Raw genomic sequence first — 12,777 nt, 5'->3', positions numbered from 1 at the left:
CATGGAGAGAAAAGAGGAACTGAGAAGTCCAATCTGAAGGGTTCTTCGAGGCGAGAATCAGCGACTAGCTCGAGACAGGTGCGAAATCTTCCATCAGGTCCTTTCTGCTTCACCGTGACCCGTATCGTTGCGAAGGACCTAGTGTCTCTGATCTTGCACGCGATGCAATGTAATCTTTCTACTCACCTACGTACATTGAAGTCAACACTGTCAGCTCATTTACTCGAGGTCCGTCGTCGCTCCTCAGGTGGTGTGGTTCTGCCTCGAAAACCCACCTTCTGATTCTAGTTAGCTTGCAAGCCTTCCCTCTTCCTGTCAACGTGACCCTTTTCAATATTTCAGGGTCTCTGGTCACCCCTGCTTGATAACGCGATCTTCCTCCTCCTTAGGGTTAGGTAGATCACCTCGTCAGGTCGCATTGGTCCAGCAATGCTATGACATAGCCCTTTTACTGGCAATGATCGCCCATACATGAATAAGTATACTCACCTTCCCGATGAGAGTCCAAGTCGCATCCACACGAGGGCGAAAACAAATTGCCCAAGTAATACTTTATCTGCTCTCTCTCGTTATTACTGCGCGCCTTTGTCCCGTCCCCTTCTGATCTGTATTCATTGCTAACACGTTGGTCGAGCTGCTTTGTACCACAAAGCTGCACTTTCATTGGCGACAGCAGCAATGCTACTACCGACACTGCTGTCGCTTTTGGCTACTTCTGTTAGTGCTGCGGTAGTTGGGCCACGACGTTTTATCGACACTAACAGGGAAGCCGAGCGGCGAGCGGCGAGCGCAGAAGTGGCTGCGACCTATCCTGCGTACAACTTGACTATTCCCATTGATCATTTCCAAAATTCCAGCCGGTACGAACCGCATAGCGATGGCACATTCAACAATCGTTATTGGTTCGATGCCAGCCACTATAAGCCCGGCGGTCCTGTCTTTCTATTTGTTGCAGGCGAAGCATCAGGAGATTACCGTTTTCCACTCCTTGAGAAGGGTATCATCTTTCAACTTACCTCGGCCCATAATGGTATTGGGGTGATCTTAGAGCACCGTTATTATGGGACCAGCTTTCCCTTTGACGACATTACGATAGAGGACGCTAGATTCCTGACGACAGAGCAGTCACTTGCCGATGCGGCCTACTTTGCTAGAAATGTCGTTTTCCCTGGACTCGAAAAGGAGAATCTCACATCCTCGGGCGCTCCTTGGATTGTATATGGAGTTTCTTACTCCGGCGGCCAGTCGGCTTTTCTCCGAAAGTTGTATCCGGACGTTTTCTGGGGCGGCATCTCGTCTTCAGGCGTAACTGAAGCTATCATCGATTATTGGCGATACTTTGAGCCTGTCCGAAAATATGGACCAGCTGACTGCATCTGGACGCAACAATTCGTCACCGACGTTGTCGACAAGGTATTTATCGACAACAAGAATGAGACCTTGAAGGGTCAATTCAAACTTTTCTTCAACTACGCCACCACTGCGATGGACCAAGTTTTCGTCAACAATCTCTACGAGGGTTTATATTCTTGGCAAAGTCGGAATTGGGACAGCTCCATTGGTTCTGGTACCTTCAGCAATTGGTGTCAGATAATTACAAGCCATAACCTGCAATATTCTTCTTCGGCCGCAGCAAATGCTTCGGCCGCTGCAATCCTGGAAGCCACAGGCTACGGCGGCAACGACACGTTAGCACTACGCTTACTTAACTATGCTGGATATCTCAAACGCTTCTCCATGGCAGACGCAGCCGTTCGAGACATATCCACGTATGCCTCGGACTCTAGGTCGGCGTCATTAAATGAAGCGGTTCCTGCAGAACAGTTCGACTCATGGGGATATCAGACGTGCACGGAGTGGGGATACTGGGTTACAGGCTCTGGGTTTGACTCATCGCTCGGCATGCCTCTGATATCACGCATTCTGAATCTGGATTTTGAAAGCTCGTATTGTGAAACCGAATTTGGCATAACCACCACACCCGACATCACAGCCATCAACAAGTACGGTGGCTTCGACATATCATATCCTCGCCTCGCCATAATTAATGGCCTGGCCGATACGTGGCGCGAAGCAACACCGGCTGCAGATTCAGCGCGTCCTCGTGAGTCCACAGTCTCAGAACCGTGGATAGTGATTGATGACCCACCACGAGACGTCTGGGATGGTCTTCGAGGTGCTGGACATCATTGGGAAGCCAATGGGGTATTCGCAAACCAAACTCAGAACCAACAGCCCCCGGAAGCCATCAGGGCAGCCCAAGCTGATATTCTAAACTTCGTGGGATCGTGGATTGAGGAGTGGAGGGATGCTTAAGGAGGCGCACTAGGCGAGTACAAACATGTATACTGTCGTTCTCCAATATGTACTGATGTCTACGTATAAGCTTTTGACCGCTGAAACCCCCCCATGATGCTATATTGTAGGACAGTTGAAACAATGCCCAGGCAAGTGAAGATGAATGGCCCTCTCCCGGTTTCCTGGGGCTAGATTGGCGGCACATCCCAGTGTATCTTATAGGAATTGCATCAATCACATGCTACCTACATGCTACCTAGGTAGTATGGTGGTGATGCGCAAGTTACTGCGATATGGGCATTGCGCTACTACTTTCAGTACGTGTGGCTACACATGGATGTGGAGCCCGAGCCGCAATATCCTGTTAATGAAGTAGACTCTAAGATGTCTGTTAGCTAGCATTGTGAAAAGCAGCAAATGAATAACAGCACGTTGAGGGCCCAAGGAGGGTGTTCAACGAATCAGCAACGCAGTGTACCTTCAAAACCCTCCGACCAAGGCTTTTGGGATGGACAGAACATGGGGGCACCGTACATCTTCAAGGGCAACGGCATCTACTTCTTGACATACAGTACCCACTAGGCAGGCATTGTGCTATACAAGAATTCCTCTGCCCTCTTTCTATGGTTCGAATACCTTTCTCATAGAATTCCAGCCAGTCTATGTACTATATGAGGCTAATCATTGGCCTAATCACTCCGGTAAGCTAATTTTAACAGCCCATTGCCCTATTTCGGCGTCTACTAGACCCACAAAGTTAGATTCAATAGGATTTAGCCAATTATTAGCCTCATATAGTACATAGATTAGCTAAAATTCTATAAGAAAGGTATTAAGCCAAGGAAAAGTGGTAGAGGAACTTTTGCATAGCACCGATAATGAGACGTATAACCTCCACTACGCCATATCAAAGAATATTATAGGGCCATATACTAAGGGGGGAAAGGTCTCTAGTTAGCAGCATTAAGAACTTTAGACACGAACTCGCCGGGCCAGGCGGCACAAGTTTCCTATAATCAGGAGACGGTAATACATTAGAGACGGTGTTTCATACGCCAGATCCGGAGAAGCGAATACAACAGCGCCCTTTCTATACAGGAACTATACATGTATTAATAGGGACAAGCTTAAGATAGAGGCTGAAATTCCGTGATAACGAATCAACGAACGATGCTTAATATCGTCACAGAGGGGAGATTTTAAAATATGAATAACTTCAGAGCAACTACTATGTTTACGTGCATAGTCAGTTAAAACGTATCTTTTAGTGCCTAACGGCGCTCACGAACGGCCACTCTATCTAGTAGGGATAGCTAGATCATAGCCAGAGAAGACACCTTTAGGGTCAACTGCAGTCTTAATCTTCTAAAGCTTCACGAAGTTCTTCGTGCCATACAACCTAGAACTACATCACACTAAGTCCCAAGTTTACGTAGTTCACAAAACTCCGCAGCGGGGCCAACTCCTTCAAGGAGCTCTTAAAGGGTTTCGGAAGCACTTACATGTATGCACTGCCATCACTGGGCCAAATTCCACTACTTACGACGCCATCAACACGAATCAACCACAGGTTCTTACCATACGCGAAAGCTCTATCACTATCCATAACATTACGGCTAACGCCGCCTCACAAATCAAGGAATCCAGATCCCATAATATCAGTGCGGTTCAGAGAGTGGTAGCTCTTAACACTGCTCCTCCCCTCGTGTAATAACAGTTCCAGCTCTTCCTGATACTTGTCGGGTCTTATTCTAAATCTAATCGGTGTTTCTAAGTGCGAAGTATAATCGCAATCAAATCGCCTGCTTGGGACTCTTCTCCCAAGCCTTGGCTGTAAGACTAGCCCTCCGAACTCTCCGGCGCAACAATTTCAGCGAACAGAGCTATCACACCATCGATCGGATTATTCCGTATCCACGTGTTGCTATTGTGCGTCGATGGTGTTTTTCTGAGTAAGGACTGAGCAATCGTTCCTTTGGCAGTTGACATACCTATTGTGGTGGCGCATCCCGCGCCTTGAGTGGGTATGGTGGGTCTCTAGAGATTGCCCACGCTTGCGATATCGCACGTGGCTGTCAGTGTGCTGGGCCTCCAGAGTTGTTGTAAAGTTGAAGGAAGGATTCGTGCAATAGAGAGAATCGAGGAAATCACCCGATACTTTTCACTTTCGAAATCGACCGTACGCGAACCTCTCTTGCACTAAGTCATGTGTCGGCTGAAGGCAAGGCTCTGTCGATAAGTTTTTCAAGAGGCTCCCTGCGAGGTTTTGTTGTTCTCATTGGGAGAAGTCGTGTTGCTGGAGGCTGCGCATAACGGAAATAATCTTGACGACTCGTTCCCACCATCACCCTTTGCACTTTCGTCTCCTCCAGATCGCACTCACTAACATTGCAGACTACAATGTAAGGGTCTACCAATATGTGATCACCGGTAGGAAAAGTACAGGGGACGACTTTTCTATATATTTGGCTTTGTTGTTTTGATAGAGCCGACAACTTGATGAAGTGGGACTGTAGCATCGAATATCGCCCTGGAATATGTTAACGATGGGCGTATCATGAGCATAAGCCAACAAGAGGTGCTCGAGGTCAAGTCACCTAACGGCGTGCGACACTCGGATCACCTGGGATATGCTTCTATTCATTGCTGGGCTCGATGGAGATATGTCATGTGTCAGGGCACCTGTTCTTGTTGGGTTCGGCGATCCCAAATTAGTTGCAGCTGGGACTGGCATTGCTGGCGGCGTCATGCTCAAGGCTATGTGCGAGGTTGCTGGATATAATTAAGGCATGAATGCATCTAAACAGTTAGCTGCCTCCCGGAGAACGGTATTGATCATTTGTTTGCCTGGTCAGTCTTTGTATTGTTTAGGTACTGTTTTGGTACGTAATCGCGCTCCACAGTTTCCGCTGGGTTCCTAATGGTTCAGTGACCCTCTCACATGATGTCTTCGAGATCGATAGCGAAACCAATATACTGGTCCAGCGAACATCGATCTGTACCGTCCTTGTCTTTGGGAAGTAGGAGCCAGGGCCAGGGGCAGATTCAACGGACAATACTAGGATTACCTGGACCTCATACCTCTATGTGACGGCGATATATACATCCCCTCGAAAGAGAACGTGTCGGAAACACTACGTATAGTAGGTCTTCGAGCGGTCTACTGGGAGGGTGCAAATTAGTCGATCGACATCGATGGGAAACATTGGGTAGAAACGATGATGGTTGAGACGCCCACACGCTCTCAGCGGCGGAGCGCCACCGTACTAGTGCCGAGTTCAGCTAGCGTTCCCGGCACTCGCTGGAGCTCCCGCACTTCATCATCGGCCCAACCATTGACAAGGCATCCGCGAAGCAACTGTGTCCTTGACTGTTCCTTTTGAACCCCACGTAGACTGTTTCCCAAAACCAACTACACCGCGAATCGTATTGATTACCATCAGCCAACATCAATGGCCGACGCAGGAGTCGACATCGCAGAGCTCACAGAAGAGCAGCAGCAAGCGCTTCAACAATTCACCGCAGTTACAGATCAAGAGATTAAGGATGCCGTACCCTTACTGCAGCGGTGCCAGTGGAATGTTCAGGTATACACGCATAGTATAAATGATCTTGATACCCAGACTGACGGCATATAGATTGCGATAGCCCGCTTCTTCGATGGCGAGCCCGCAGATGACCTTGTCGCTGCCGCTGCCGCCGCCGCCGCACCGCAAGATACGCGCCGACAAGAGACGCTCATGAACGGCTTCGCATCGCCGCGCTCGTCCACGTCCAGCCGCCCTTCACGGATAGAACCTGCGCCCCGCGTGGTCCCCCAGCCAGAGAACCAAGTCGCTATTCGGCCCCCGCTGCTCCTCGCGATCTTCTTTGCACCCTTCAGTCTCGTCTGCTCCTTGTTCTCACGATGGTTTCGATTTGTAGGGTGGATGTTCCCACCGTTAACACGACTCTTTGGAGGAGGAGGAGGGAATGCTGCGGTGGCGGGCAGGCGGGGCGCGACTGGTGGGCGAAGGCCATTGAACCCGAGGGATACGGCGGCGCGATTCATTAGAGAATTTGAGGAAGAGTACGGGGAGCACAGGCTACCTTTCTTCGAGAACGGGTATGCACAGGCGTTTGATCTGGCAAAGAAGAAACTCCAGTTCCTGCTGGTCATCCTGGTTTCACCCGAGCACGATGAGACGGCATCATTTATCCGGGAGACGCTACTTTCGCAAGAGGTGGTGGATTTCATTCGCAACCCGGACAACAACATCATTCTTTGGGCAGGCAATGTCCAAGACCCGGAAGCCTATCAGGTGTCCACGTCGCTGAACTGCACAAAGTTCCCCTTCGCCGGCCTGATTGTACACACGCCGCAAGTCTCCTCCACAGCTATGGGTATCGCCACGCGCATCACCGGCCCTACGCCTCCAACGCAGTTCATCTCTAAGCTCCGACAAGCCATTCAGACGCACAGCGAGCCTTTGACCCGCGTCCGTGCGCAGCGCGCAGAGCAACAAACCACACGCAACATCCGCGAGCAACAGAACTCCGCCTACGAGCGCTCCCTCGCCATTGACCGCGAGCGCGCGCGAAAGAAGAAGGAAGAAGCAGAGCGCAAAGCCCGTGAAGAGAAAGAAGCACTCGAGCGCCAACAAGCGACCGAGTTGCACGCAGAAAAGCTCGCCCAGTGGCGCAAATGGCGCTCCTCTTCCATCGCCGCCGAGCCTCCTGCCACTGAAAAAGAAGTAGTTCGCATCAGCCTCCGCATGCCGAATGCCGACCGCATGGTCCGCCGATTCGCAACGGATGCACATATCGAGGAGCTCTACGCTTTTGTGGAGTGTTACGATGTACTGCAGACTGGCGAAAGTACGGATGGTGTACAAGAGCCGGAGAACTTTGAGCACGAGTACGAGTTCCAGCTCGTATCACCTATGCCGCGCGAAGTGTATGACCTTAAGGCCGGCGGTACCATCAGGGAGCGCATCGGACGGAGCGGAAATCTCATCGTCGAGCGAACGAATGTAGAGTCGGACGATGAGGAAGAGGACGAGTAAGGAATGGGTGTGTTAAGCATTGGGTGGCGTTTGGGACGGATCACTCGTTTGTTGGTTTGTTTGCACATTAGCGCGGCATCATGGTTTGGGGCATTTACCTTGCTATTATGGGACTTTGGTACTGACTGTGTATATGGAATATGGCATAGAAGCGCAATAGCTCATGAGCTACAAGAGAGGTATCAGAAAGTCTATATATATCAACCTTGAAAGTTGTGTGAGCACGTGAGCCAGTGCAGCTATCAGCAGGATACGGGGTGAGCGATTGACAATTGAAAGTTCACCATGTTCTCTGCACATTCTTATACGAAGCTTGAACCCATAGTAAGCTTAGAGGTACTTCTAGCATTACAAAGGCTAGATAAGGTAATGCCATCCCCTGCAGGCTTTAGAAGATCCTTTCACCCTCAGACCAAAGTCAACCCTCAACCTCGACCTCACCCTCAACAAGACAGGGTGCAAGGTCTCAAACAACCAAACTGATCACCTCTCTCCAAAACACTCCCTTCTCTTCGTGACCCATCAATTCCGATACCACTTACTCATCCCGCTCCCCCATACATACGTCACCCATCTGCCCCTCCTCCCCACCCTGATATCACTGAACGCCACCTTCAGCTTCTCATAGTCCCACTTCCGTCCCAACACTACAAAGCCAAACGCCGTGCCTAAACGCAAATCACAACGTTAGCGTAACCCTTATGCATCAGGAAAGGTACCTTAGGTCAAGGTAATTACTTGCCCTCCAAAACCAGCACATCCAGCACCCTGACCCAAACCGTGCTCGCCGTAAAGCCAAGGATGTGTGAGCCATCGCATAGCGCCCACGCCACGATGTATATGACCCAGAGGAGGTTTACCCAGCTAGCGAGGACGATGTAATCCCTCCCAATCCCTAACACCCGCCGGAAAGTCAACATGAAATCTCACAAAAAGGGTTACTCTTTGCATATGCGTACCTCTCCTCTCAGCCTCCTCCCGGCATTCATTCAACGTGCTCATTGCCAAGATCACAAAGGCTAATGTGCCAAAAGCGAAGAACCCCCATTTATGAGTTGACCGAGTCAACGCACCGGCGAGGAAAGTCGCGACCCAAAATACCGCAGTAGCTATGTTCAGGCAGATTGTGACCCAAGATATTCCGCTCAACAGACCAAGTGCAAGTGCATGTGCGCTAAACATAACGATTTGGTTGATGTAAGCCGGCAGGGAGGCGGGATGATCAGTGGTGAGATTGAGACCCAGTCCAGAAGCCTGCGCGAAAGAAGTCGTGCATGCGACGAGGAAGCCGAAAGTATACGTATAGTGGAAGACGCGATTTGGTTCGGGGGCGGTGAAGCAGAGGGCGAGGAGGATGAGCTGAAGAATTTCAAGATGTCAGCTGTGGACTGGGAGGGATGGAGAGGAAAAAGAGGGTATCGCACGAAAGACAGGATATGTACACCCATTACGGCCCATAGGAAGTTTGACCCACTCGCGGAGAGGCCCCAGTCCTGAAGGCTGGCGTGCGAAGTCATATTGAGGACGAGGTTGGCTGGAAGTGGTAGAGATATAATCAAACAACAGTGCAATGGGTCAGCAAAAGAGAGAAGATGAAGTACCTACCTCACCGATATCCGCAATGCTGTTCTGCCGTCTAGATAACCCTCTTATAGTCGCCCTGCAGTACGAGAATTGCCTCTGCATCCCGTACATAGCATAACATTCTCGGGCAAATTTGAACACTTCTCCAGCGACCCTTATTCCGTTCTCGGAGTATGTCGACGTTTCGGGCAGAAGGTCTTCTCTTTATGCCGCGCACGAAAAATCTCATGTGCAAATGTAGTAGAATGCTACGCCGCTACGAAAGAGTACTCGGAGCAACTCTAGGCCGGCTCGTTTCTGACGTATTACCCTTTTCGTATGCTCGCGTCATGTGAGGTCACTTCGAGTTCAAGCGGAGATTGTCAAACGAATAGGTGTTACGCATGCTCAGTATGCTCAAACAAGATCAATAATTGGTAACGCAGAACTCCAAATATTCACTAAAGGTTATAGATTGCCAACCCATCCAACCACCTGCCATCACGCCCTTGTGGTAAGATGCTCTCACTATATCAAGTTGTCCCAAGACTCGTTGAAAAGCAAAGAACGACTGAGCTAAAGCACGTACGCAAGCTTAAAATATCAAATGGTTTTCAATTTTCCTTTCCTAAGCCTCACAGGTAAACATCCCTGTCGCGGAGGACCCAGCATCGTCCGTCGGCGTTCCGAGGTAAGCATAAAAGCGCACCAAGCCACATTCGAGGTCGGCCTAACCCTTCCCTCGGTGCGACTGGGGAATTTGGCACTTCACATTTACTGTCTCAGAATGCGTGAGCGTAGTCATGACATGGTGCCAGAAATGAGGGATAGTGACGAACGCTAACCCGCAAGGCTGATACCGGGTACGGTCCGATGCCAGGGCTGGAACTCATGGAAGACGAAGGCTGACTGGTGAGTGCGAACAGCCGGATACATATGGTAGGTAGATGGGTAGAGACAATTAGCCTGCTACGGCCAGGTCATCTGCATCAACCACCTTGCCCATTGGGCGGAGTCTGTCCATACGAGCTGTGTTGCGGATCAATGTAGGAGCTATTGAACAACAATGGGCTCGCCAGTCCATAGTCGCTGGCGCGGAGCGACTGGTTGTACTGGCCGTTGCGGTGGTCATATTGCTGCCCATACGCGGAACCGTTACCGTAGACGCCATGGCCGTACGCACCATTCGCGGCACCATTCCCATAGACAGGGCCCCAGTTCGAAGCAGCAGGGTTCCCCCAAGCAGCACCACTCCCAAGGCCACCTTGAACGCCAGAAACGGGACGGTTAGCCGGGATCGTGCTGGACATGGAGAAATCGGAACTGCGAAACGAGGTCGCGGAGTCACCACGGACGTGTCCAGAAAGTCCAGGTGGGGCGCGCACACCGTCCATAGGAGAACTACGCAGGTCGTTCTCGTTATTGGGCATCGAGGGAGAAGATGGTCCAGGTGTTCCGTCATAGTTTCGATTCCAGATAGAAGTCGCGTTCCATTGCCCATCCGGAAGAGAAGGAAGGTTAGCAGGTCCGCGCATCGATGAGGATGAGGCGGCACGACCCATGGGTGTCGACAACAACGGAGTGACTGGAGCTGGAGAGCCGTTGGGTTTCTTGTAATTCTGCACAGTGTTGACGAGGTCACTGATGGAGAGCGTTGCCGGACCATACGTGCCATCCGAGACCAACGCTGTATCCTCAAACGTGTTGGCCGGGGGCGTTGGCGGGATGTTCTCATCTTCTTCAGGCAAAGGATCCAAACCCTCGTCTGGCCCAACCAGGTCATCCACCATCTGGTTCATGGCGGAGTCCTTGGCTGCCATAGTAGAGGCAGTTTCCGAGGCCGCAACAACGCTGTGAGACTTTTGGTCCTCCGCAGCCGGCGCCTGCGATGGGAAAAGAGGGAAGTCCACAGGTTCAACAGGTATCATGGGAGAGCCATCAGTGCGATTGTGTGGGCTTGCGAGCAATTCGGAAGGCAGTCCTTCCTCCCGATAGATGAAGCGAGGGCCATCGAGGTCAAGAGGGGCGTCCGGATTCTGCGTGAGCATCAACCCATCGATCAGTAGGTCTCTAACCCGCATGAGCATCTCGACGTTCGGATGGCTGCGTTCTACATCCGTGCACTTTGGCTTCAGAATACCATCCCTGTACCACACCCTCATCGTCTCAGGCGAGACCAACGGCTGGAATCCGATCGTCTCGATGTCTTCCTCGAGCATGTAACTGTCGGAAGGGTCCTGGGGAAGCTGGTCTGTGGGGAAGCTCGAAGTTAACAGGGTCAGCGTCGCGGCGTAGGCCTTCCAAAGCTCTTGCACCTCGACCTTTGTCAACGTATCCGCGATATTTGCGTTGAGCACGTGCCAAAATCGCGTGAACCACGTGCTGTACAATCGAAGACCAGGAAGCACGCGACGCGCAACAGCAGTAATCTTGTCGGAAAGCTGTGGGGCGCGTTCGCCGTTCTGGTTAACATCATCGCCTTCAGAGGAGCGCTCCAGCTCGGGCTGCATAACCTGAAGCAAAGTGAAGAACGTCTTGACATTCAGGCGGAGAAAGTAGAAGTAAGTTTTCATGACATTCTTCGGAGGTGATGGCCCTGCGACGGTGAACATGCGCCAAAAGTTAGGGGCGAGATACATACCCTGCAACTGCATCGTGGAGAAGTACTCGGCAGCCAAGTTGATCGAGATGATCTTTTGGAGGACACCTTCCAAAGAGCGCTCCTTGAGCTCGACGGCTAGCTGGCTGAGCACTTCACCCTCAAGCTCATCGTGCTCTTTGAAGTCCTCCCCTTTGTAGCACTTGCTGTGTAGGCGAACAAACCACGCGTTAAGGGCACGTGCGGAATTCGTGCCGTCGACAGTCCGGTGGTTATTGATCAATTCTCCCTTCTCCCAAGCAGCCACGATCCTCTTAAATTCCAATTCTAGGTTTCCCTGGGCTTGGGGATATGGGTGCTTGCTGGCGAGAGAACGATATATATGGTAGACGGAGCGGAAGTGATTTCCATCCTCGCGCGCAATCACAGCCAATTGGTTATGAGAGTGTCCAGAGTCAGGGTATATATCAGCCGCCAGGTTGTAGTAACCTATGGCGGGACCCCACTTGCGCTCTTTCTCGTCGCCGAGTTCGGTCTCGCGGTATCGGGAGAGGTCGCCAAGTTGGATGAGCGTTTGGTAGCAGGATTGTAGGACCTGGCTCTTGAGAGAGGCGGCGATACGCTGGCGGTTGGAGGTACGGGAAGCATCATCCTTCCACGTGCAGGCAACCTTGCGCAGCTCGGGAATGCCCTCAAATTGGGCGTCCAGATTCAAAATATATTGGCGATAGAAGCGCTGACTCGCCTTGATGAACTGCAGGTAGTTCTTCTGCAGCTTTCGGAATTCGACAACACGCTCTTTCGCATGCTTCTTCAGCTGTTCTTCGTCAGCCAATTGCCTCGACCACATGTTTACGTGCGCCTACCGAGCGGTTCTCCTTTCGGAAGATGGTGTTCACCTTCAAGTGAGCGCTCCAGAGCTGAGGCTCAACTTGGTTGGCCGAAGCCAACTGGAAGTCGGCGAAGAGTACATTCTCGCAGGCGACGCGGTATCTGGCGGGGTTAGCACGTGGCGGTGGTCTAGCAGGGCGGCTGTGGGGACTCACTCTTGCAGAAGAGCCGCAAGCTCGGCGCCGGCAGCGTTGCTCTCGGTGAGCTTGATGAGCTGTTCCTCGATAGCGCGCGCCCGCCTGGAGGGATCCGTCAGCATCTTCCGCGGGGGGCGGGTGGGCTTTTCGTGCCTGAGAAGCTGTTGGGTGTTGGTGGCCATGCTTCAGGTGGAGGAAAGGCCGGCCGCGTTCATGTGGGACGCAGCGGTCGGCCGGCAGGTCA

The 12,777-nt window shown here is 51.6% G+C and overlaps 3 protein-coding genes across 3 annotated transcripts; 2 read left to right on the top strand and 1 right to left on the bottom strand.

Annotated features, from left to right (window-relative positions):
* Nucleotides 1-678: 678 nt before the first annotated feature.
* On the top strand, nucleotides 679-2,316 carry N0V89_001105 (uncharacterized protein; the record flags this gene model as incomplete). The annotated part of the gene is made up of 1 exon (XM_056209920.1): nucleotides 679-2,316. The coding sequence occupies one exon, from the start codon at nucleotides 679-681 to the stop codon at nucleotides 2,314-2,316; it is 1,638 nt and encodes a 545-aa protein (XP_056076742.1).
* A 3,434-nt stretch (nucleotides 2,317-5,750) lies between these two features.
* On the top strand, nucleotides 5,751-7,343 carry ucp10 (UBX domain-containing protein 10; the record flags this gene model as incomplete). The annotated part of the gene is made up of 2 exons (XM_056209919.1): nucleotides 5,751-5,885; nucleotides 5,937-7,343. The coding sequence occupies 2 exons, from the start codon at nucleotides 5,751-5,753 to the stop codon at nucleotides 7,341-7,343; spliced, it is 1,542 nt and encodes a 513-aa protein (XP_056076741.1).
* A 2,552-nt stretch (nucleotides 7,344-9,895) lies between these two features.
* N0V89_001103 (uncharacterized protein) lies at nucleotides 9,896-12,655 on the bottom strand (the record flags this gene model as incomplete). Its single annotated transcript, XM_056209918.1, has 4 exons — nucleotides 9,896-11,502; nucleotides 11,548-12,322; nucleotides 12,372-12,498; nucleotides 12,552-12,655. 4 exons carry the CDS (start codon nucleotides 12,653-12,655, stop codon nucleotides 9,896-9,898), a joined length of 2,613 nt encoding a protein of 870 aa, XP_056076740.1.
* Between the last annotated feature and the right edge of the window lie 122 nt (nucleotides 12,656-12,777).

The sequence above is a fragment of the Didymosphaeria variabile genome (assembly GCF_027946475.1).
Source record: "Didymosphaeria variabile strain IMI 356815 chromosome Unknown scaffold_1, whole genome shotgun sequence".
Classification (NCBI taxonomy): Eukaryota; Fungi; Ascomycota; class Dothideomycetes; order Pleosporales; family Didymosphaeriaceae; genus Didymosphaeria; species Didymosphaeria variabile.
The sequence above is the reverse complement of the archived record's forward strand: the minus strand, read 5'-3'. Positions and strand labels throughout refer to the sequence as shown.